Source organism: Peromyscus leucopus, chromosome 16_21 (genome assembly GCF_004664715.2).
Source record: "Peromyscus leucopus breed LL Stock chromosome 16_21, UCI_PerLeu_2.1, whole genome shotgun sequence".
In the NCBI taxonomy this organism is placed as follows: domain Eukaryota; kingdom Metazoa; phylum Chordata; class Mammalia; order Rodentia; family Cricetidae; genus Peromyscus; species Peromyscus leucopus.
This window is the reverse complement of record NC_051084.1, coordinates 5,674,488-5,690,243: the sequence shown is the minus strand read 5'-3', so window position 1 is coordinate 5,690,243 and position 15,756 is coordinate 5,674,488. Positions and strand designations below refer to the sequence as shown.

The following is a 15,756-nucleotide window of genomic DNA, read 5'->3' as shown; positions in this document are numbered from 1 at the left end:
CAGTGCTGTAGGACTGAGACCTCAACCTGTGAGACCTGACACTGTTCCTAACTGACTGCCACAGGCCGGAGTGGAGGCGGCTCTCCTCACGTTCTGGCATCTGTGTTGCAGGCATATAGCAGGGGAACCGGAAACAGATCTGAGTCTTCCTCTGTATCAGATGTGCTTTAGGGAAGAGTCTGACTCACTGACCCTCAGGTTCCTGAAGGCTATCATCTCCGAGGCTACGGAAGGATTAAACAGGATTCCAACTGCCTGGATTCCATCTGATCAGAAGATAGCGCTTAGCAAACACAGCGGCCTGTATGAGCTCAGACACAGCTAGGATGGACCTCTGCTGGCTCTGGGAGGGTAACATAGACTCAGTGATCCCACCGTCGTGGCCACCGAGAACAAGCAAGATGAGATGAAATACAGGGGGCTGAACAAGAGAGCAGTAACCAAGGAGAGCCCCAGGACATTTGAGTGCTCCAGACAAAGTCTGAGCAGGGCTGAGGGTCAGGAGGGTCAGCTGACCTTTGTGGTCAAGGCAGCCGAGGGTAGCATGAGTGTGGGGTGGAAATATGCTGGTCACCTTCACTGTCACCTTGACTGGACTCAGAGTCACAGCAGAAACAGATCTCTGGGTACATCTATAAGGATGTTTCCAGAGAGATTTAAATTGTGGGAAGATCCAGCCTGAATGCGGGCACACAATCTTTATGATGGGGTCCCCAGCTGAATAAAAGGGAGAAGGCAAGCTGAGTAGCAGCAGTCATCTCTCGGCTCCCCAGCTGTGGGTGCAATGAGACCCAATGCTCCACGGTGTCCCTGCTGCAGCGCCATCCCCACTCATCCGGACTCCAGCTCCTTGGGCCTCGGCTGTGGGCAGAAGATCAGTGGATTCCCTGGGAGTTATCCAGGTCCTCGGCACCAGACTGGTCGTAGTGAGGTATGAAGCTTCATAGACTGGGCAGCTGCTGGGTGCAGCATGGAGCCAGCCCCTTCTGGACTCCCCAGACACCATCATGTGAGCCATTCTAGCAAACTCTTCTGTAAGGTATCTACACTCTACTGGCTCTGTTCCTTGAGGACCCTGCCCAAGGGCGGAAGATGATGTGGAGTCACCCACAGATCAGAGGTTAGGCTAGGCTCGGCAAGCTTCCTAGAGTGATGTGGATAGAGTGTCACAGGGACACTCAGTCCAGCAGACAGAGAGCTGGGGTTTTGGGTTCTGGTCAAGGCAGATGTCCAGCAGACACACGAGGAAGGCTACGTTGTGGAGTAAGCTCTACAAACACCAACGTAAGAATTACTTTGTACGTGCCCCAACAACTGGTAAGAAGAAAGTCCCTGCACAGGGAAGAAGGGTGATCACACACAGCTGGGTGGCAAAAGCCATAAAAAAGCCAAGGAATGTCTGGCTGCACACGTAGAAACGATGGGACTCAAGTTCCTCCAACCAGAGTACACAAACCCAGGAAGAACCCCGAGGTGTTGGGCTAGAACTGGAGAAGCCACTGTAGCCCCAGATACCTATTTCAGGGCTTGGACAGGGATTGAATACAGAGCGTGAGAGGGTCTAGAAGTACTGACGCCCCAAAGCAAGGAGCACACGGGTTACCCAGCCACTGTCTTCTTGCTAAACACCATTCTCTACTAAGAAAACTAGTTTCTTGGGAAAATGGTTGATTTCAAGGCAGACAGGGAGAAATCTAAGATGTCATTGTGGCATGGTTTTTTTACAGGGTTTCTCTGTGTAGCCCTAGCTGTCCTGAAACTCTCTTTGTAGACCAGGCTGGCTTCAAACTCACAGAGATCCACCTGCCTCTGCCTCCTGAGTGCTGGGATTAAAGGTGTGTGCCACCACTGCTCAGCAATCTTGTGCCAGAAACTAAGTAAGTATTTTGAGAACACTAGCAGCATCAAAAAGAGCCAGCAGCGCCAAAGGCTCCTACTGTGTGAGGCTAGGACCCAGTGTGCAAGTTAAAAAACAACAAAATCGGAACTACATCAGTGGACGTGGACCAACATCTGAAGTTCAAGTCCTAGCCCTGCAACCATATTAAAAAGCAAGGAAACTCAAAGCTCGATAGGGAAAAGGCGAGCCAACAGTGGCGGACAGAGAAAGGGGAGGGAAGAGCCAAGTGCTTCCCACCGACTCTCGATTACATGGGGGGTGACTTCAGAGGAGAAACAGCCCGTAGACAGCACTGTAAGCAAGTGATAATCAGCATGGGAAGTCAGAGGGGTCAGGGCAGGTTCTTCCTTCTTTTCTCAGACTCAATTTCACCAACCTTTTAAGGTCATTTTTGTATTTCTAAGCCCACATAGCAAACATATCCTACTTTCTACCATTCCCAATTAAAAAGAAACTCCTTGGAGAAATGACTGATTCTCCATATAGGTCACAGCAAATACAGAAAGCTGTGGGTATCTCATCATGCCAGAAAGGGAAGCAGCACCCCAAAGTTAATGAAGGCAGAGGAGAGGAACAAAGGAGCCAGTGTGATGGGTTTCCACAGGCAACTCCGGAACAATGTGAGCATCAGAAAGAATCACTGGAAGCAAGAAGCATCAGAAGGGTAAGGGAGAAACCACGGCCAGGATAGAGATGGAAGCCACCTAGGGCTTCTCTGTGCTGGTGACAGGTTGGTTCTTGATCTGCAAAGTCATTTCATGAATATCTGTCCCCAAATCAGTTTATTCAACTGTATGTATTGGTGGTGTGGACTTTTAAATGTATAGATTTCATAATTAGGAAAGAAAAATCTGAAGGCTTCAGAGAACTGTCGTACTTTACCTGCAGGAATATGTGGGCTCCCCTACTTTAAACACTCGGCCACAGAGATGAGAAGGCTTGTTCGCTTGCTCAAGCTTCGGGAATCCCAGGGCAGGGTCTTCACCACAGATGTACCACTCCATTGGTCCCAACAAGACATGTTGTGCAAGTGTGTCCTCCTTCTGTGGGGAAGGGTTGGGACCCCGGCAGTAGATTTTGGGCACACAGTGGGCTAAATGCTGGTACACTTCCCTCGTGAGGTCAGTTGCTTGCAGCCATTTCTTTAGAAAAAGAAACAAAGTTTGAAATAAGGTCAACGGACTGCTAATTTGAGCAATTATATCCAACTTTCTTTTTGGTAAAAAGATAATAATAATCGTATTTTGTTTATACTATTATACATTAAAATTTTAATCTGGGCCGGCCAGATGGGTAAAAGTGCTTGCCTGATGACTTGATTTCAATCTCCAGGACCCTGGTAAAGGCAGAAGGAAGAAACATCTACAAGAGCCTGGATGGACAGACGTGTGTGTGTGTGTGTGTGTGTGTGTGTGTGTGTGTGTGTGTGTGTGTGGTCTTTCACGGATGTCATCCCACAAGAGCCTGACCTATTGACTATGGCTTCTTTCTCTGATGAACTTCTCTCTACAAATCCTTTCCCCTTTGTTCTCCCCCCGAAATCCAGATAGAAAACCAAAACTCAAAATATCTCCCTTTTCTGTGCCCCGACTTTGGCTTCCAACTACCTATATATCTGGATATCTCACAAGTACCAACTCAAAATGCCCACCACCACCAAAATCTGTTCCTCTATCTCGCTACTTTAGATTTATCTAAGTACTTAAACTTGAGAATCTTCCACCTGCTCCGATCAACATCATCACTCTGTTTTTTACCATCAGACAGGCATCCATCCATTTCTCTCTCTACAGAACCCCTCACCCCACCCCATCACAGCGTAGCCATGTCCTTTCTGGGGACCCCATCAGCCTTGTCCCTCTGTGAACTTTTCTAACCTCACTACTGGGGTAATTTTTGACAAATACCAACTTGAACATGTCATACAGCTTCCCATTACGTTTAAGGTCCAGCCCCTGAAATGGCCCTGGCTCACGAAGTCCTCCTGGCTTACTTCCCCTGCCTACGGCTGTTTCTAGTCACTCAGTGCGCATGCTTCGCCTCCTAGGAGGTGTCCTTTAGTCCAGTTTCCACCTCCCTCCCCTTCTGTCAGGGGTGACCCAGTGAGGACTGGGTTAGCCTGGTGGAGGACTCCAAGTCTGCTTTCACTCACTGTACTCACATTCCAGAGAGACAGAGAGATGCCCCCAGGGAAAGAAGGCCAGGGCAAGTCCAGACCTGCAGCCCAGCCCAGGCCCCCTGAAGCACTCTCTTGCCTTTCCTCTCTCCTTCTGGCCTTCCCTGGCCTTTGCCACACAGCCTGCCTCCTCCGACCATGTGTCCACTGCTCTCTTAAACTTCTTTGTGCCATATTGGCTCTAAGTCAAGAAAAAGATTATAAACCTCAAAACATGAGATAAAATGACTCACTTCTACTAAACAGTTAACCTAACTGCTAACACAACTCACAAACCCAGTGTTTACTTAGGTTGCAATCACAGACTTGTTAAAAAAGACTTCTATTTTCTGGATATGATGCTGTATGCCTTTAATCCCGGCACTCGGGAGGCAGAGGCAGGCGGATCTCCAAGTTCCAGGCCAGCCAGGACTACACAGAGAAACCATGACTTGAAAGCCAACAGGGCCAGGGGAAGGAACTCCTAATCGAGCTCAAGCCTGGCAGTACCATCAGAGCCATCTGTGAACCTGTGACCCAGAGCTCCCGAGGCAGCAGAGGAGGGCAAGGATTAAAGGGGCTATGAAGAAGCGATGCTTAGCATCTGAAGACGTCAGTGTGAGGAGCTGGAGAGATGACAAGAGGCAATGAGCACTAGCTGCTCCTGCAGAGGACCCAGGTTCAGTTCCCAGCACCCGCATGGTAGCTCACAGCCATCCATAACTCTAATTCCAAGGTATGTGATGCCCTCTTCTGAACTCCAAGGGCACCAGGCATACGCACGGTTACACATATATACATCCGGGGAAAAAAGCTCATACACAATAAATAAATAAGTCAATGTAAGGCCTTCATTTAGCTATTATCTACACAATCCTCAGCCCACATATTTCTTCTAAAAATAACATTTTAAATATTTGTGAGGTGGTGTATTTAACTTTTTAGTTAATCTCATGTTCCAGAGAACTTTAGCTAAAAATATAAACACTTAGTTCATAAGGCTTGGTACTGAAAGGCTATGACTGCAAACAAAGTTTTTACCACTTCAGTAATCGTGGACTTTCCAAACATTACCTTCCTGTTTGCTTTATGCGTGCAGGAAGGGACTAAGTTATTTTTCCAATGACAGTACTTCTTAGGAGAAAAATCCCCAAAACGATTCTCCCCTTTTAAAGAGTAGCTGCTAGAAATCACAATGTTATACATTCAGGAGCACACTATGTGAGCACGCGCACACACACACACACACACACACACACACACACACACACACACACACACACCGTTTAAGTTCCACAGTTACAAAAAGGGCAAGCAGTGAAATCATACTCACTGAGGGCTGTTTGTTTTTGAGACAGGGTTTCTCTGTGTAGCCCTGGATATCCTGGAACTCTCTATGTAGACCAGGCTGGCCTTGAACTCTCAGAGATCCTCTTGCTTTTGCCTCCTGAGTGCTGGGATTAAAGGCATGCACCACCACCACCACCACCACCACCACCACCACCACCACCACCACCACCACCCCTGACTTATTGAGTTTTTAAATGACACTTGTACTGGCCACATCCAAGGGTAAATGTCCAGTTGTTTACCCATTGTCGGGTAAGCCAAGATAAGAAGAAAAGTTATCAAATTATCCTATACGGTTTTTTTATGAATGAAAAAGTAAGAAAGCTGAATACAATTTTAACTGACAATACTAAGGTTTTATTTATAAGCATATTTTCAGTGGGAGATAGAACGAGTAAGAACAAATTATAGCTGCGCAGTGGTGGCACATGCCTTTAATCCCAGCACTCAGGCAGAGGTAGGAGGATCTCTGTGAGTTCAAGGCCAGCCTGGTCTATAAAGTGAATTCCAGGACAGCCAGGGCTGTTACACAGAGAAACCGTGTCTTGAAAAACCAAAAAGAGGCATGCATACATACTCACTTAAAAAATAAATTTAAGGGCTGGAGAGATAGCTCAGAAAGTAAAAACATGTACTGCTCTGTTCTTACAGGACCAGAGTTTGGTTCCCAGCACCCACGTACAACTCCAGTTCTAAGGGAGCCAACACTCTCGTTTGGCTATTGCTGGTTCCTGCACTCATGTAAATATACTCTTACAGACACACACATGTATTTTAAATAAAATGAACATTGGAGAGGGGATAACAGGGTCTCACTCTATAGCTCTGGCTAGCCTAGAACTCCCTATGTAGATCAGGAACTCACAGAAATCCACCTGCCTCCACCACCTGAGTGCTGTGAGTAAAGACATGTGGCAAACCTGGCCAGAAGTGTCTTGAATAGATTTTTCAAGAAAGAAAGGGCTGGAGATCGAGTTTGGGGTAGAGCACCTGTGTAGCATGAGCAAGGCCCTGCACCTAAGCTCCACTATGGTAAGAAAGGAAGCATAAGAGAATGAATGAAAATCCCAGCACTCTGGAGGCAGAGGCAGGCTGATCTCTGTGAGTTCAAGGCCAGCCTGGTCTATAAAGCGAGTTCCAAGACAGCCTGGGCTGAAAAACCCTGTCTCAAAAAACAAAAACAAGCAAACAAAAAACTGAGAGGGGCGAGAGGAATGAACGAGAACATGAATTTTAAAAAAAGATTAAGTTTAAAATGGTGAAATAGGTGGGGGAATGTAATGCCTGTAATTCCAGCACTTGGGATGTGGAGGCAGGAATATCATAAAGTCAAGGTCATATTCAGCTATTTAGGGAATGAAAGTCAGTTTGAGCTGCATGGGATCCTATTTTAAAAGAATGGAAAAAAAATTTAGTTTTCCTTATTTTATGTTCCCATCTCTCCTAAAAGCTCACTTTTGCAGAATTGTAATCAAGATAAGATGGTTCTTAGAAGAAACTGTGTAGTATTTATTGTGGCTCCATCAGCTGATGGATCACATCTGTTCATGGTTTCTTTGGTAAAAAGGAAGCTTCAGCTGCGGAAGGATTAGCAGCTGCAGAGAACCCGACTTCAGTCCCCAGCACTCACGGCAGCTTACAACCACCTCTAACTCTACATCCAGGGGGTCTGATGACCTCTTTTGGCCTCTTGAGGGCATCTGCACACATGTGCACAGACACATGAACACACATACATACACATACCTAAAAATTAAAAATCTTAAAGGAAAGAAAAAAAGTTAAGGCTATTATGAAGCATGTCATTAGTGGAGAAGTATCTAATTTTAAAAATCATTTTCTTGTCAAAACCTAACTAAAAAGGCTGACATATGTTCCTCATTGCTTAGAAGTATACCACTGGAGCTGGTGGTGTAGTTCAGTAGTACAGAACTCATAAGGCCCAGGTACTCAATATTGCAAAACAAATACAAAAGTTTATTACTGTTGTGTGAACAATTAAAAGCCACCTAGTATTTGGACTCTATTACAGGCACCTTAGTCTGATTAAGCTTAACATGTATTATTATATAAAGCAAGAAAAACTTAGGATTGTCTCTCACAATGATTGCTTACATATTTCTCAAAATAAAATCAACAGCTTTTCCTACCAGTTCTCACCTGCTAAATGCTGCTGAGGTTTCTACGTGAAACATTACTGGGTTTCCAACTTGGCTGCAATTTGGTTTGTCCTTATCTCAGATACACGGACCAGCATTTACCACCTTACAAGTAAAGAAACTGTCACCTCATCCCACTAAAGCAAACAAGCCATGACAACATTCCAGCTCTCCTTCTGAATGTTAACTTTAAGCCTCGGATTGAGAACACACGTAAAGTAGAAACGCAAAGCAAGGGAGTCCCTAGAGGTTAGCTTTCTTTGCTACTGCATCTAAGTATTCTACAGCCGATTAAAACTGCATCTTTTGAGCACATCTGGTTTGCTTTCAAAAAAGGCTACACAACATGTGAGTCAGCTATAAAACAGCAATCTCTACTGGTAAAATGGAGTATGTAACTGGAGGAAAACTACATTAAGATGGCAGGTACAAAGATACAGAAATGGACAATACACTCATACAAGTGTTTAGCATCATGATCAAGTAAGAAACGGAAGTGCAATCCATGAGAAAGTCCTTCATACCTAACAGAATGGCAACAGTCAAAACACAGACAAGTACTGGCAAGGATGCAGCTAACGGAGCGCCCTCCCGCACTGCTGACGAAATATAAAATGCTGCAGCCACCCTGGATACAGGCTGGCAGTTCCTCAAAAGAGTTATTACCATATGACCCAGCAGCTCCACTCCCAGGGACATGGCCCGGAGAAATCAAAGTGCACACACACAAATCTCTACACAAATATTCACAGTAGCTCATTCCGGATATCCAAAAAGCATCAAAGCCCAAATATCTATCCACTCATGAATGGATAAAACTATATCCATTCATGTGCTATATCCATCTGTACAAGGGGCTATTGTTTGGTAATGAAAAGGAATGAAGTATCAATGCATTCTACAACACTGATGAACATCTGTGGGAAAAAAAGGGAGAAAACCCGTATGATATATTGTATGGTCTCATTTATATAAAATGTCCAGAATAAATAAATCTATGGAAACAGAAAATAGATTAGCAATTGTTTACAGTTTGGAGATGGGGGGGATGGAGAGGGACATATTCCTTTGGAGGGATGATGAAAACATTATGAAGGGTAAGTCATGGTCACACAACTCTAGGAATGCACTCTAACCCTGAACCAGTGTGTACTGTACCTCCCTAGGACTATTCACAATGTTAAAGCTAGAAATAATCAACACACCCACAAAACTCTACACAAAATGTCTATAATGAGTGCTGGCAAGATGGCCCACTGGTTAAGGGAGCTTGCCTGGCAAGCCTAGTGACCTGTGTTTAATCCCCAGAGTCCACATAAAGATGGAAGGGAAGAATAGACTCCACATCATGTCCTATAACCTCCTCAAGAGTGCCTGGCACCCACATCGACTCACTCTTCACATACACAGACACAGAAATTCAAGTTCATGAAAGAAATTTTTGAAATCTCTCATCTGGGTGTGTGCACGTGACACCTGGGGAGGAGGGGCATCCGATGTCTTCCTCAATTTCTCACTGCCTTATTTTAAACAAGTCCCTCACAGAATCTGGGATTCACTGATTCAGTCAGACTAGCTTGCTAGCAAGCTCCAGGGACCCGCTTGTCTCCTGCTCCCCAGTGCTGGGACCACAGCCACACACTGCTGTGCCTGGGGAGAACTCAAGTCCTTATGCCTGCATGAAGAAGCATTGGACTGAATGAGCCATCTACCCAGCTCCAAATTTCTTTTTCGGAGACAAGGATCCCCCCATATAGCACAGGCTGGATTGGCACTCCCATGTGACCCTGCTGCCTCAGCCTCCTGAGTGCTGGGGTTATAGACGTGCACCATCCAACACAGCTTCGATTTATTTCACGCATGGGGAAAAACAATACGTGTCTTCCTAAACAATAATCACCTATTGGAACATACTGGAATCAATTCTACCAAGAAAGAGAAGACTGACAGCAGCTGGCTTCGGTGATCTCTAAAATCCCAAGTGTAGATTCAGCTTGGTTGAAATGGATGCCACAGCAAAGGCTTTCCTCTGCCTGATACATTGTGTCAATAAAGTGTTCAAGGCTTACTCATAGGCCAGGTGTGGTGTCACCTGCCTGCAAGTCCAGCAGGCAGGAGGCTAAGCAGGAAGATTCTGAGTTCAAGGCTAGCCTGGGACACACAGCAAGCCCATTTCAAAATGACACAAAAGGCATCAGTACTTACTAAGTTAAAACGGAATTGGTATTAAAAAAAAAATCACCAACCACGGAAGTCTAAATTCTGCAATAACTACTTTCTCTGTTTAATCTTCTCTAAAATTAAAAAAAAAATTTTTTTTTGAGATGGGCTCTTACTATATAGCCCTGGCTGGCCTCAAACTGGAATCTGCCTGCCTCTGCCTCAGAAGTGCTGGAACTAAAGGTGTGTACCACCACACCTGACTAAAATTTACTTTTATCCTAAGAGAAAATGGCCTGTTAACTTTCAGCTGTGGTCCAGGGCCATGCTGGAGCCTAAGGCTGAAAGAACCATGTTAAAGTATTTGGCATCCTAATTAAATACACCCAGTAAAGCCCTCTAGATGTAATTAATGCTGGGTAAGGTTATACAGCGGGGGCGTATAGCATGGATTCTAATGTCCATCTGTTCTGTTTACAGGACTTCCCTGCCTTCAGACTACATTTCCTAAAGTTTCATTTCATAAATCTCCTAAGAAAGCCACTTAAAAGTCAACTGAGCTGAAAGTAACGTGAGCTGGGACGGAGATCTTCACAAATTCAAACAGGCACGAGTTGATAAGGGTCTGTTGGGCTGGAGATAGCTCAGCAGTTAAGAGCACACAGCACTCTTCAATCAGCACCCACACTGGGGATCTGGTGCCTGGGGCCAGGGTGCAGCACTCATATGCTCACACCCGACACAGACATACACAAATACACATCATTAGAAATAAATTTAAAAAAAAGGTTTTGTTGCATTTCCCTTATTTTCCTGCACTCCGTCTGCTTGAAAATTCACCCCTTAAGAGCTGGGAGCAACAGCCTCCGGCACTGGTTTTGTAAATGCTTCCTCGGGAACCTCAACAAACTGAGGGTATCTCATCAATTTTAGAATGGGGTAACACTGCTAGCCTCACTAGCCCACAGATGCAAAAAATTCACTGGAGAGAAAAAAAAAACCAAACCAAACAAACCAAAACCCCACTACTTTAACATAAACAGATTTGACAACAATTAGAAAAGGATACCAAGTTACTGTTATTACTTATTTTTCTGTTTTCTTAGGACAGGCTTTCATCTCCTTTTCCAAATCGCTTTGATAAATCAAAGGCAGATGGGGGCTGACAATCCTTGGGTTGTGCAATCTCACACAGACATACATGAAAACAGGCTGAACACCTTAGTCTTAAAAAACAAAACAACCAAAAACTCAGAAAGACTCGTTAGGCAACAATGTATTTTTTTAATGTATCACCTTTACGCTCCCTCTCACTCACTTCCACCTGAACTTCCTTAGGGGTACCAATTCACCTCAAACACTCAACAGCCTCATACCCCAGCTACTGCCCGCAACATGCAGTGTGCCGAAGAGTCACTCATTTTCTAGGAGCTTTTTCAACTGCAGGCCTTAGAGACTGGGCTCCAATTGTTCGAACCATTCACAGTCACTGTGGACAATCTGTTCTGATAGGTGTCCCCTGCCCTCACTGGCAAAAGATGACACTGAGTGTGTTGAAGTTGTTTTTATAATTTTGCTACTTATATCAGCACTCTTCATATTACATTTTTTGTCCTTACTGAGTTTGAATGGTTTAGGGTTAGGGCCTAATGGCTGCTGATACACTGTGATCAACTCTACCATTAATGAGCTGTTAACCAAAGCTGCTTTCTCAAAGTTATATAACGTTTGTTCTCCGTCCAACTTTTCCCAACTTCTTGAAAAATTATGTATTTTTTAAAAAAACCTCCCAGCCTCCACGCTCAGCAAACGTGTCAAGACACTACCTCCGACTCCAGCTGAAGCACCCAGGCACCGAGATTGCCATCTAACTAAATAAACAAGTGCAAGACGACTTTTTAAAAAAGCACTGTGGGGGAATGCGGGGCTGTGCGGTTTGCAGCCTGGGTGCCCCCCGGCGGTCCCAGCAACAAAGTTGGTGAGGACAAGACGCCTCAGCGCAGACACTGCTCTGCTTATCCCAAGAAAAGGGATCAGAAGCTAAAGTAGGGCGACTGTACGACTGCGCTAGGAAGCGGCTCGCTCCCTTCCTCCCAACAGCCGGCATAAAGGGCAAAGGCCTAAGTGTGGTAGACTTCACGGACCAGGAAGGTAAAGAGGGGCAATGAGAGCGCCAGGTACGGGAGGCCTGGAGACCTCTGGGCACAGAGGGCGCGGAGCAGGCTCGATGGCCTCCTGGGTCCTTTCCCCCCCGGGCAGGGCCAGCGCGGCTGTTACCCGAAGTCAGTGGCGCGCTCCGGGATTTCCAGGACTCTGTTCCTCCCCCGGGGCGCGGCCTGCGAGGGCCGGACATCGCCCTCCCGGGCTCCCGCACTCACCCCTGCGATCTCCTCGGCAGAACATTCCAGCAAACTGCGGTCGATGGCCTGCACCTCGGACTCCAGCTCCGACGCCATCTTCTCTCCTTCTCCCCTCCCCGGGCGCTCTCGCCGCTGTCGCCTCTCCCCGGGCCTCAGCTTCGCTTCTGCTCCCGCAGCCGCGACGGTCGCCTCTGTCCTGGGGCCGTCAGTCCCGGGCCGTCCAGGCGGCCGCGAGCCGAGCCGCGCACGGAGCAAAGCGGGACGCGAACCTGCAGCGAGGACGGCGGCCACTGGCGCGCGCGCCCGGGCTCAGCGCCCAGAAGTCAAGTCGCCGCCTCGCCCGTGACCCGGGGAAGGACACCGAGAACCCCAGGCCTGGCACTCCGGATGGCCACTACCGCGTTCAACGCCAAGAGAGGGGCAAAAACACCCAGGCGGGGGAGCAGAGCATTCTGGGTACTGTAGTCCTTCCCTCCGCAGCCCGGGAGCGGAGTGAAGCCTCTAAAAAGGTGCCGCGCGCAAGCATCATGGGAGTTGTAGTCCACCCCCCGGCGGAAGCCTGGAGAACGGCAGCTCAGAATCCGTGAGAGGGACTTGGATGCCAGAAGAGCGAAATCACGTGTGAAGTGTCGTTTTAGTATTTTAATTTCATTTATTCTGGTCATTTTTTTTGATCTCCCCAGCACCAAGAACAGTTGCTGGCGTGATAGACACTCAGCTGTCGGTCAAAAGTCTGGTGTCCGACAAGCCCTCCATTGTCAAAAGAATGAATGACCCGCGCGTTCTATCCCTGAGGTTCCAATGCCTTGTCATCCTTGCACGAGTCAGCAAGGTGTGTTTAGGACCGAGGTTTGGAAAAGTTTTAAGAAATATTTTTTAAACTTAGCAAGCAATTTAGTTTTTGACCACGGATGGAGATTTATTTATTTATTTATTTATTTATTTTTAAAGTCTTGATGCAAAAGAAAAGTAGTCTAAAGAGGCCCCTTAAAGACCCGCTCTCGGGTTCCGGGAGTAGAACAGTCCTGGAAGCGCGCGCTTACTTCCGCGTCCACCCTCCTGCCTCCTGCGGCTGCGCGGAGGGAGAGCCAGGGAGCCGAGCTGGGACTGCCATTGTTTTTGAAGGTTTTCAAAGGTTGAGGGGAAAAAAAGTTTAGGGTCCAGTGGCAGTCCACAAGACAGCAGAAGAGGTACTGAGTATTTTCAGCCGCGTTGCTTTAAGATTACACTGACTGAGCCAGAGGATTTAGCCGTCGTTTTTCTGTAAAAGCAGATTGCTCAGAGGCTTGTGTATACTGACTGGAATTTGTGACATGCATTTGAATACCTTTTAAATTATCCTCGTGGAGAAGTTCAGCCTCTCACAGATGACCAGACTCCAGTGGCCCTGTAGGAAGAGGCTGGTCTTTTTGTTATTGGAGTTGTTATGGTTAGGTCTTGGAGCCTGGCAGCCCTAACGGAGGTAGGCTTGGGCATTTGTCCTCAATAGGACAGTTAAAGAGATACGCAATAGGGAAAAAGCGGAGACTGGAGAATTTTCGATATAGCCACATTGGGAAGAGGGACAAAGAGGTCCAGTGACCCTATCTCCCTCCACACACCCCCACCCCTAACCAGCAAGTCCACCACCTCCAGAGTCCTGATGTGAGGGTTAGTCTCACCCTCTGAAACCATGAGCTACTTTTGTAAGTTTCCTTGGTCATGTATCTTATCACAGCAACAGAAGAGTATCTAAGACAGCATTCATTCTTTGGAAGTCTGCCTTGAATTCATAACCCTCAGTGAAGAGGAAGAAGGCTAGCTCCAAGTTATTCAGATTTTTAGGCCCCTCCACAGTACCTAAGTGCACAGCCCCAAAATACTACTTTTTTAAAATAGAGAAAAAACTTTTCACACATATAAAAAAAAAAAATCTGCTCTTGGGCAGGGAAAGGCTCTTGCCTACCATGTAATAGGTCCTGGGTTTGATTTCCTAACTAAAACCAAAACAAAAATATTACTACTGGGCTTGTGAGGCACCTGTGTGGGTAAAGGAGCTTGCCATACAAACGTGACAACTGGAGTGTCCCCATTAGAGACCGTGTGAAAGGAGAGAAATAACTGTCTGTCCTCAGACCCTCATACATGGCATGGCACACATTTGCACACACATCACGAAGTTATACATTTTTAATAAAAGAAAATATGAGGGACTGGTGAGATGGCTCAGTGGTTAAGAGTGTTTGTTGCTCTTGCAGAGGACCTGGTTTTGATTTCAGCACCAACATAGTGGTTCACAACCATCCATCCATCACTCCAGCCCCAGGGCATCTGATGCCTTCTTCTTGCCTCCTAAGGCACCAGGCACACATATGGCACATGTACATACTAAGCAGACAAAACAGTTGTACACATAAAAATAAATAAAACTTGAGAAAAGAATGGAGCCAGGGTATCACACAAGCTCCAGAATTGTTTGCACACTTATCAGGCATGCTAATTTATTCCAGAGGAAGGCTTAATTTATATATAGAACAGTTCTGAGCCAGACCAAGGTTGAGACATGTTTACAGTTTTGTTTTGTTTCTGGTTTTGCCACCTGTTATAATATTATTCAAACTCTTAAAGAGGTGAAAACATATTACCAGGCTTGATGGCACACACCTTTAATCCCAGTACTCTGTGGGCAGAGGCAGGGGGATTTCTGTGTGTTCAAGGACAATCTATATATACAGTTCCAGGATAGCCAGGGCTACATAGTGAAACCTGTTGTGGAATATTATTTTAGGATGTGTTACATTTATTTGTGCTGTGGGACATTTGTTTAATGATGCAAAGATGTGTTGCATTCTTTTATGTTGCATTTGTTTAACTCTGTGAAGCTGTGTTACTTTGCCTGTCTAAAACACCTGATTGGTCAAATAAAGAGCTGAATGGCCAATAGTGAGGCAGAAAAAAGGATAGGCAGGGCTGGCAGGCAGAGAGAATATATAGGAGAAAAAGATGATCAAAGAGCAAGAAAAGAAGGAGAGGAAGACATCAGGGGCCAGCCACCCAGCTACACAGCCAGCCATGGAGAAAGAAGAAAGGTCTATAGAAACAGAGAAAGGCAAAAATCCAGAGGCAAAAGATACACAAGGTAATCTAAGTTAAGAAAAGCTGGCTTAGAAACAAGCCAAGCTAAGGCTGGGCATTCATAAGAAAGAATAAGTCTCCATGTGATTTATTTGGGAGCTGGGTGGCAGGCCCCCCAAAAGACCCAAAAAAACAAAAAACCAACAACAGAAACCCTATAAAAATTTTTAAAAAGGAAAGTACACTCACATCCACGTGACTGTGCACACAGGTGCACGACGTGAAAGCAGACGGGGTAAAGGGAAAGTGTTTGGGGAACCGAGGAGAAACAGTAGTGCAATGTGATCTTAACCTCCGCCAGTGACTGTGTCTTAATCTGCTGCTATTTCAGCCAGCAATTGTGACTTCGCAGTTACTGGCCTGCTTCTCTAGCAGAGGCCCTGCCACTCAGGCCACAGCCTGGCCACTCAGGCCACAGCCTGGCCACTCAGGCCACAGCCTGGCGGGAATTCTGTTCCCGCAGGCACAGGCTCTGTCGCTGCCACTAAAGGTAGCTTTAACTAAATCTCTATCGTTCTATTTATAAATAAAACTCGAGATTCAAAGGCTGGGGTGAAA

General features: G+C 46.2%; 1 protein-coding gene and 1 pseudogene across 2 annotated transcripts in view; both read right to left on the bottom strand.

Moving 5' to 3' along the window:
• Positions 1 to 12,529, bottom strand: part of Ubr2 (ubiquitin protein ligase E3 component n-recognin 2) — an 88,467-nt gene extending 75,938 nt beyond the window's left edge. Inside the window, exons 1-2 of one of the 2 annotated variants that reach the window (XM_028887178.2) lie at positions 12,103 to 12,529; positions 2,783 to 3,042 (exon numbers count right to left, since the gene is read on the bottom strand). In XM_028887178.2, the coding sequence (XP_028743011.1) occupies positions 2,783 to 3,042; positions 12,103 to 12,180 (338 nt within the window). In that variant the 5' untranslated portion in view covers positions 12,181 to 12,529. The remainder of the gene's footprint in view (positions 1 to 2,782; positions 3,043 to 12,102) is intronic. The other variant, XM_028887179.2, reaches the window with a different exon arrangement.
• LOC114705356 overlaps positions 12,290 to 15,756 on the bottom strand; it is a 51,321-nt pseudogene continuing 47,854 nt past the window's right edge.